At 47.2% G+C, this 10230-nt stretch overlaps 1 protein-coding gene across 1 annotated transcript; it reads left to right on the top strand.

The window, feature by feature from the left end:
• Positions 1-6868: 6868 nt before the first annotated feature.
• On the top strand, positions 6869-8365 carry LOC137562404 (nuclear factor 7, ovary-like). Its single transcript, XM_068273745.1, has one exon. The coding sequence runs from the start codon at positions 6869-6871 to the stop codon at positions 8363-8365; it is 1497 nt and encodes a 498-aa protein (XP_068129846.1).
• Positions 8366-10230: the final 1865 nt, after the last annotated feature.

The following is a 10230-nucleotide window of genomic DNA, read 5'->3' as shown; positions in this document are numbered from 1 at the left end:
GCTGGGAATAGTGGTACACCGCTCGCTCAGCCACACTATATAGCATTCTGTTCACTGTTCTGTGTCTGCTGGGAATAGTGGTACACCGCTCGCTCAGCCACACTATATAGCATTCTGTTTACTGTTCTGTGTCTGCTGGGAATAGTGGTACACCGCTCGCTCAGCCACACTATATAGCATTCTGTTTACTGTTCTGTGTCTGCTGGGAATAGTGGTACACCGCTCGCTCAGCCACACTATATAGCATTCTGTTTACTGTTCTGTGTCTGCTGGGAACAGTAGTACACCGCTCGCTCAGCCAGAGTATATAGCATTGTGTTTACTGCCACTCTGTGTACACCGCTCAGCCAGACTATATAGCATTGTGTTTACTGCCACTCTGTGTACACCGCTCAGCCAGACTATATACCATTGTTTACTGACACTCTGTGTACACCGCTCAGCCAGACTATATACCATTGTTTACTGAAACTCTGTGTACACCGCTCAGCCAGACTATATACCATTGTTTACTGCCACTCTGATTCTGCTGGGAACAGTAGTACACCGCTCGCTCAGCCAGACTATATACCATTGTTTACTGACACTCTGTGTACACCGCTCAGCCAGACTATATACCATTGTTTACTGCCACTCTGATTCTGCTGGGAACAGTAGTACACCGCTCGCTCAGCCAGACTATATAGCATTGTGTTTACTGCCACTCTGTGTACACCGCTCAGCCACACTATATAGCATTGCGTACTCTGCCAGTCAGTGTGTATATTGCTGGGATCAGTAATACTCCACTCACCGTCAACCACTATATGAGCTCAACATGAGTTCCCCAGAGACCTCCGCTGTGAGCAGCACTCCCAACAACAGCAACAGCCAACGCCCCACGCAAGCTATAACATCCACCCCAGCAGCCAGTGGTCAGCAGCAGCCCTCCCCGGAGGAGAACGTTGTGTCCATCAGTCCGTCGCCAGAGCGATTAATGAGGGCTGCCATTGAGGAGATGATGGGGCCTGATGTGGAGGAGGAGGTCTGGCTCAGGCCAGCATCCCAAGTTAATATTGAGGACGATGAGGGGTCTGTGTCTGGGGATGTTGGGGTGGCAGAGGTGGTGGGTGGGTCAGACTCAGGAGAAGAGTTGTATGATGAGGATGATGATCGGGACCATCTGTATGTGCCTCAGAGTCCGACCCCGGAAAACATGTTGTATCGTGTGTTTAGGTACTAAAATCTGCGTTCCCTCCCAGTAGTGTTGGGCGAACAGTGTTTGCCACTGTTCGGGTTCTGCAGAACATCACCCTGTTCTGGGTGACTATATAGCAGACTATATAGCATTGTGTTTAATGCCACTCTGTGTACACGGCTCAGCCACACTATATAGCATTGTGTTTACTTCCACTCTGTGTCTGCTGGGAACAGTAGTACACCGCTCACCCGCCACTGTATAGCATTGTGCTCTGTGTCACTGCTGACAATAGTGGTACACCGCTCACCCACCACTGTATAGCATTTCTGTACTGCCACTGTACTGCTGCCAGTCAGCGTGTACTTTAAGGATAAGTGAAATGAGGAAGAAATCCGGTGAAAGAGGGAGGGGCAAGGGAAGAGGTGTTTCCCCTGACGGTTCACGTACAGGCCACAGGGGAGCACCCAAGAAAACCCACTCAATACTGCCCATGTTGTCCAGGACAACAACCCTCACAGATCCAAAAGAACAGGACCAGATAATTACTTGGATGACCTCTCAAGCGTCCAGCAGTGGGTTAAGCAGCACCAGCACATCACGCACGAGGTCCGAGTCCTCAGCCAGTTAAAGTCTGGGCTTTCTTTGAAGACTGCACTGAGGATGTTACCATGGCGATTTGCAAGGTGTGCAAGACCCGCCTGAGCAGGGGGAAAAGTATTAACAACCTCTCCACCACCAGCATGAGCCGCCACATTCTATCCAAACATCCCACTCTGTGGGCAAACGCGGCAGGACAGGGTACCACCAGCAACACTGCCTCCCTTGGGTTCACCAGACTCACCACCAGACCCGCCTCAGCAGCAGCAGTAGCCCAGCCATTGCGTGGTTCACAACATTCACAAACATCAGACGATGCTGACACTGTCACTTTCCGGACTAGTGCTCTTGAGGTCTCCCAGTGTTCATCAAACACAACAACCAACAGCCCTTCGGTGTGCAGCGCTACGGTTGAGTTGTCTGTCTCTGAGATGTTTGAGCACAAGAGGAAATTGCCAGCAAATGACCCCCGGGCCGTGGCAGTAACAGCCAGCCAGCATAGCCAAGCTTCTGGCCTGCGAAATGCTGCCATATCGAGTGGTGGAGACAAACAGCTTCAAGGGCATGATGTCAGTGGCCATCCCACGTTACGTGGTTCCCAGCCGCTACCACTTTGCGCGCTCTGCAGTGCCTGAGTTGCATGAGCACGTGGTCAGCTAAATAACCCGAAGCTTGAAGAATGCCGTTGCCTGCAAGGTTCACCTCACCACTGACACCTGGACGAGTGCGTTCGGCCAGGGTCGATACATCTCCCTTACCGCGCACTGGGTGAACCTTGTGGAGCCTGGCAGCGATTCCTCACCTGCTACGGCGCGGGTGTTGCCCACGCCGCAAACAGCTGGATAACAACAGCAGCACCTACCTCTCTGACTCCTTCTCCTCCAACGCATCTCAAAGCTGTACCTCATCCGGAAATGCTAACCCAGCACCAGCAGCAGTAGGATCGTGGAAGCAGTGCAGCACAGCTGTTGGCATGCGTCAGCAAGCGTTGCTGAAGCTGATCTGCCTTGGGGATAAGCAGCACACAGGGGAGGAAATTTGGAGGGGAATAAAGGAACAGACGGATTTGTGGCTGGCACCGCTGGACCTGAAACCGGGCATGAAGCTAGACACCTGGCACGAACTGGCAATGTACGCAATAGAGGTGCTGGCTTGCCCGGCAGCCAGCGTTATGTCGGAACGCTGTTTCAGTGCTGCCGGAGGCATCATCACAGATCGGCGTATCCGCCTCTCCACAGAAAATGCAGACCGTCTGACTCAAATTAAAATGAATCAATCCTGGATTGGAAACGACTACGCAACACTCCTGGACCCCAACCAAGTAACATGACCGATGAACATCTGGGATGGTTTAGCGTTTCCGGTCCCTGTTTATTGAACCTCTCATCTGTATTACATTTATGACTGCATGGCGGCAAAAAGCATTGCTGCTATATCCGCACGCTTTTTGTCCCCATGCAAGGCCTGGGTTGTTGTGTCTCACAAAGCGTGGCCTTCTCCTCCTGCGCCTCCTCCTGTTCCATCACGTGTGCTGCTGCTGCTGCTGCTGGGTTACCGTTGCCGGTCCCTGTTTATGGAACCTCTTATCTTTATTACATTTATGACTACATGGCGGTACAAAGCATGCTATCCGCACGCTTTTTGTCCTCATGCAAGGCCTGGGTTGTTGTGTCTCACAAAGCGTGGCCTTCTCCTCCTGCGCCTCCTCCTGTTCCATCACGTGTGCTGCTGCTGCTGCTGCTGGGTTACCGTTGCCGGTCCCTGTTTATGGAACCTCTTATCTTTATTACATTTATGACTACATGGCGGTACAAAGCATGCTATCCGCACGCTTTTTGTCCTCATGCAAGGCCTGGGTTGTTGTGTCTCACAAAGCATGGCCTTCTCCTCCTGCGCCTCCTCCTGTTCCATCACGTGTGCTGCTGCTGCTGCTGCTGCTGGGTTAGCGTTGCCGCGTGGTCCCTGTTTATTGAACCTCTTATCTTTATTACATTTATGACTACATGGCGGTACAAAGCATGCTATCCGCACGCTTTTTGTCCTCATGCAAGGCCTGGGTTGTTGTGTCTCACAAAGCGTGGCCTTCTCCTCCTGCGCCTCCTCCTGTTCCATCACGTGTGCTGCTGCTGGGTTAGCGTTGCCGCGTGGTCCCTGTTTATTGAACCACTTATCTTTATTACATTTATGACTGCATGGTGGTACAAAGCATGCTATCCGCACGCTTCTTGTCCTCATGCAAGGCCTGGGTTGTTGTGTCTCAAAGCGTGGCCTTCTCCTCCTGCGCCACCCTCCTCCTGTTCCATCACGTGTGCTGCTGCTGGGTTAGCATTACCGGTCCCTTTTCCTGGAACCTCTTATATGTATTACATTTATGACTGCATGCCGACAAAAAGCATGTTACCTGTGCAAAGAAAACAGACATTTCCCGCATTTAAAAGACAGTTTTCCCTTTGAAACTTTAAAATCGATTTTCTCAAAAACTATAAGCTCTTTTTGCTAAATTTTTTTTTCCTCTTGTACCCACTCCCAAGGTGCACATACCCTGTAAATTTGGGGTATGTAGCATGTAAGGAGGCTTTACAAACCACAAAAGTTCGGGTCCCCATTGACTTCCATTATGTTCGGAGTTCGGGTCGAACACCCGAACATCGCGGCCATGTTCGGCCTGTTCGGCCCGAACCCGAACATCTAGATGTTCGCCCAACACTAAGCGAGACCCCCAAAGGACGCAGGACGGCGTGGGAAGCCTCATTAGGATCCGGAGGCTTCCCCCACCCGAGGTGAGTACCCCCCAGGGGACGTTTTGCCGTTACAGTTCCTCTTTAAGGCATGCCCTTGCCACACCCTAACCACACCCCTGCCACACCCCTCATCATGCATATCACAAAGAATTTAGAAGCAAAAGATGCAGTTTTATAATTTAGAGTCTAAATTTAGACCATGCTGGTCCTTTTTACATACCTCCCAACTTTTTAAGATAAGAAAGAGGGACTTCTGCCACACCCCGAATCTCGCCACTGACACACCCCTAGTCACGCACACCATAAACATTTCATAAGACATTTATGTTTTTTTTGTAATTCAATCTACACTGGTGGTCCTTTCTATCCTGGTTCATTTTCCTTCATATTTCCAGTTGAAAATAAGAAATACAGTATAATATCAATTTAAAGGACGGGAATAAAGTTTAGAGTCAAACACATTTTTCAGTAGAAAAATGCATACTGTATATTTAAACAGACCTGAGAGAGGGATATGTTAGGAAGAAAGAGGGACGGGAACTGGGTTCCCAAAGAGGGACTGTCCCTCCAAAATCTAGATCAAAGGATCTATGCTTTTAACATCAGTAGTTTTCTTTCATTTGAATGTTCGAAAATTAGAAAAATATAAGTTTAAATGATGGGAATAAAGTTAGAGTTAGTTAAACATACTTTTCAGTGTAGAAAATACATATTTTTGGCCCCTGGCAAGAATTGAGCGTATATTACTGAGATATTGTAACATTAAGTCTAATGTTTATCAGTACATTACAGAAAATAATGAACTTTTTCACAATATGCTAATTTTATGAGAAGGACCTGTATTTCTCTGTTTCGTTTCTCTTTTTCTTCTTTTCTGATCTTTTTTCAAATATCTTTCTATCTATGGGGATGCATGGTCTAAATTATGTTTCGGAATATGACATTCCTTAAGGTGGCCATACATGGTACAATTTTTCAATTAGACAATTTAGTTCGATTATTCCATTAGATCAAATATAAAGATTTTTCCAGCATGTCCAATCATTTTTCCAGAAAAAACGGGATAATCGTTCGAATTTCTTGATCGAAAAAAAAATATTTTCAACTTTCATTCAATTCGATCAATTCGATCATTTAGATCGAATAAACGGGAAATCAAACGTTTTTATTGTACCGTGTATGGCCACCATTAAGTGAACATAGTTATCAGATAATTTGCTTCACTTTATATAATTGTCTGATCTAGTACCCTTGGATGAAATGCGACCTGATATTTAACATGACCTAATATATTGTGTGTTAATTTGTATATCTATTTTTTTTTAAACGATAAATAAAGAATCTATAAATAACAAACAAACAAACAAGAAGATACATATATTTACAGAAATTTGTCGATCAGTCCTTAAAGGAATACTGTAGGGGGGTCGGGGGAAAATGAGTTAAAGTTACCCGGGCTTCTAATGGTCCCCCGCAGACATCCTGTGTCCGTGCAGCCACTCCCCAATGCTCTGGCCCCGCCTCCGGTTCACTTCTGGAATTTCAGACTTTAAAGTCTGAAAACCACTGCGCCTGCGTTGTTATGTCCTCGCTTCCCTGATGTCACCAGGAGCGCATGGCGCAGGAACAGACCATACTGGGCCTGCACAGTACGCTCCTGGTGCCATCAGCGGGAGTGAGGACATGGCAACGCAGGCGCAGTGATTTTCAGACTTTAAAGTCTGAAATTCCAGAAGTGAACCAGAGGCGGGGCCGGAGCATTGGGGAGTGGCTGCACGGACACAGGTTGTCTGTGGGGGACCATTAGAAGCCCCGGGTAACTTCAACTCATTTTCCACTGACCCCCCCCCCCCTACAGTGTCCCTTTAAAGAGGGACAAATGAGGAAGAATGAGGAACAGGGGAATTTGTTTCCTAAACAGGGACTGTTCCTCCAAAAGAGGTACAGTTGGGAACTATGTGTTCAAACACGGTACAATACTCTACTGCTATCACTATTTCTACATTAGTGTCATGAAAATGAAATAATTAACAGTGACTTAGCAGCTCTTAGCACAACTGAACACTAGCTGCTGAGTCATGGTCCATCTGCAGTTGTGCAGTTTCTGCTTAGTCACTGTGAATATTTTAATTGGTCTTTGTGAGCAGCAAACTCAGGAGACTGTACCAGCCACACATCTTTTTCAGACTACTGTTGTAAATAAAGTATGATGCCATATTACAGTAAGCAGGAAAAGCTCATGTGTCCTCTCTCAGGAACAAGTCTGGCCACACCCTATGTGCAGATAGATGCATAAAATACACCTACAACTCCCTGAGCGTCAGCCTTTTAGTCTCATTCACCGACAGCGATGGCATCTGTAGATGTGAGAAGGGAGCTGCTGGACTGTTCCATCTGCCTGAGCCTTTATACAGATCCTGTGACGCTGGCATGTGGGCATAACTTCTGTCAGGTCTGTATTGATCGTACGCTTGATTCCCAGAGTGACTTTGGAAACTACTGCTGCCCTGAATGCCGAACAAAGTTCAAGGAACGCCCTGCACTGCAGAAGAACATGACTCTGTGCAAAATAGTAGAGGGTTTCTCATCTGCTCAACTGCATCAGAAAGAGTCCCCTGGTCTCTGTATTTTCTGTGATGACACTTACATCCCTGCTGTCCAATATTGTCTACTATGTGAGGGGTTTCTTTGCGATAAACACCTGAAGGACCACAGCAGAACTTCAGAGCACATCATAACTGAATCAGGTACATCATGGGGAAGGAACCAAGTGGAGATGTTGGACAGGGCCTTTGTGAAGAAATTGAGAAAACTAAGAAACCTCTTACAGAAACTGCTAAAAAAGAGAGAGCAGATGCAGAATAGGGTCCAGAGCCTAGAGGAACGCAGGAAAAAAATTCTCGAAAAAGCAGCTCAGGAGATAGAAAAAGTTGCTACTCTGTTTAGAAACCTCAGAAGCCAGCTTGAAGATCTGGAGAACAAGGTCCTGAGTGAGATCTCCAGGCAAAAAGATCAAATTTTGTTCTTCATGTCGGATCAAAATCGCGAGTTGGAAGTAAAGAAGGACAAGCTCTCCAAGAAGATATGTCATCTGGAGGAACTGTGCCACGTTCATGATCCACTGAATGTCCTACATGATACAGATGACTGTAGTGATGCAGAGGATTATTATGAGAGTAGAGAGCAGCACGGACATCCAATCTCCAATATCGGAAGACTGGATGTGGGTCTAATTCCAGACACTCTGTGTACATTATTTGATGCCATCTCAGGTGTAACAAAAGGGATTTACATGCAAGAACCTGCAGACATATTTTTAGACATTAACACAGCTGGTACCAATCTACATATATCAGAGGACTTGAAAACAGCATCTTGGTCAGATGTGAAGCTGGATTGCCCTGAAAGAGCAGAAAGATTCCAGCAGTATCCTCAGGTGTTGGGTTGCAGGGGATTTTCTTCAGGGAGACATTACTGGGAAGTGGAGATCAAGGGATCCGATGACTGGGTCATAGGGATGTCTTATCCCAGTATTGATAGAACTGGAAGCCAATCGCAGTTTGGATATAATAACAAATCCTGGTGTCTGGACAGATATAAGGATGCATTTTCATTGTTGCATGACAGTAAAGAGGCCCATTTGAGGGGTAAACTTTCTTGCACGAAATTGAAGGTATACCTGGATTATGAGGCGGGGAAGATGTCCTTTTATGAGCTAGGCAATCCATGCAGACATCTCCACACCTTCACAGCCACCTTCACTGAGCCCCTCCATGTTGGCTTGCGCATTGGGCAAAGTGGTGCCATTAACATTCTGGGGGGATCAGAGGGTATGACAGAGTTATAAAATTCCATATGAATTTTCTCTCTTAGGCTTGCGTAGTGTAGAAAAGGAGTACAATCCATGTAAGATTGTCAGTCAACATTCTTCTCTTTCTGGGTCATGGCATTTCCTTTATTTACTTTATTGGGTTCTAAAAGAAGTTTTGCTGTTACTACAACAAAGCACTTCAGCTTCGCCACTTGTGGACTGGCAGGCTCTGGCCCCTTAAAGTGAACCTAAAATGAAAGTCATCTCAGGTTTGATACTCACCTGGGGCTTCCTCCAGCCCCATTAAGGCCGCTCAGTCCCTCACCATCTCCTCGGGCCGCTCCTCTCCCCCACTGGATGGCCCGGTACTCTGACTGAGTCATGCTTCATTGCGCATGCATGCTGTAGTTGCTGCGCAGGTGAAAAATGCTCATGGTCGCGGGAGCATGACTGGAGTGCGCGTGCGGGGACAATGCTTGACTCGGCTAGAATACTGGGCTGTCCAGTGGGGGACAGGAGCAGCCCGGGGAGATGGCCAGGGACCGAGTAGCCTCAAGGGAGTTGGTGGAAGTCCCAGGTGTGTTTAACCTAGGATAAAAGACATCTCAAGTTTTATCCTCACTTGGGGCCTCCTCCAGCCCTTTTTATGCCGCTCTGTCCCTCGCCGTCTCCCCAGGCCGCTCTTGTCTCAAGTTGGATGGCCCGCTACTCTGGCCTAGTCGCGCTTTGTTGTGCATGCCCGTTGTAGTTCCTGCTCAGACGCAGATTGCTTCCGGTCCCCATACTGGGGCATGCGTGCGGCCGGGCCATGCACGTGCAATGAAGTGCGACTCGGAGAGAATAACGGGCCAACCAGCGGGATACAGGAGTTACCGGGGAGACAGTGAGGGACCAAGCGGCCTCAAGGGGGCTGGAGCAAGCCCCAGGTGAGTATAAAACCTGAGACTTCTTTTGTCTCACCTGTACTTTAAGGACCAAAAAGCTTTTCTAAAAACCGAGCTGTAAGCACTGTGATTGGCTTACAGTGATCATGGGGTCAGGAAGAGCGGGCTGCAGCGACAACAGAGCAGCGCAAATTGCGAGACCGAGGGGACCACATGACGCGAGTAGCTGAAATCTACGCCCTGGCAGGGAAAACAGCACCCGAACAGGGCATTAATTTTAAATACCGAGGTCCGTAATGGGTTAAACAAGATGGAAAGGAAACATCTATAGATGTCTGGGTATTTCTTCCTCACCTCGTTTGAATGAAGAAGTATTTGTAATAGTGGTAAAACAGCTAACACTACCCTGTAAGGTTGGGTATTTGTGGTATGTTTGGCAGTGACGTGGTTGGGCATAGGATGCAAAGTATAGGAATAGCATTCCCTATACTTTTGTGGCTTCAGCATTGAGATATAGTTCTATCCGTATTTATTTGATAGTTATTTATCTCCCTAATGTAATATCCTTTTTCCGATGTAAACCCCTTTCTAAAGCCTAATTACCCTCTTCTACCTCTAATAGCTTCCATCTTCCTAACCCTAACTTCCCCATAACATAAAGGCTCTCCTGGCACTTAACCCTAACCTTCCCCCAAGGTTGATACCCTTCCTAAAGTCTAGACCTAACCTTCTAACCTTGACAACAAAATCAAACTATCCCCTTCCCTATCCCTAATTTACCCCTAACCCTAGCCACTAACCCTATCTCATTCTCACCTTCTGTTGTCTTTAGGTATATATTGCCAGTCACTAGTACCCAAGCCAAACTGGATCAGTGAATAATGGCGCACAGCGCCTATGCATAAAAATGGCGCCACATTAAAAAGATACGCTTATCGCTATTTATCGTTAGTACTGCATAATAATGGCGCACAGGGAAAAAAGAAGAAAAACGGCACACACTAACGTTATTTAGCA

The sequence above is a fragment of the Hyperolius riggenbachi genome, chromosome 3 (genome assembly GCF_040937935.1).
Source record: "Hyperolius riggenbachi isolate aHypRig1 chromosome 3, aHypRig1.pri, whole genome shotgun sequence".
NCBI classification, from domain to species: Eukaryota; Metazoa; Chordata; class Amphibia; order Anura; family Hyperoliidae; genus Hyperolius; species Hyperolius riggenbachi.
The sequence above is the reverse complement of the archived record's forward strand: the minus strand, read 5'-3'. Positions and strand labels throughout refer to the sequence as shown.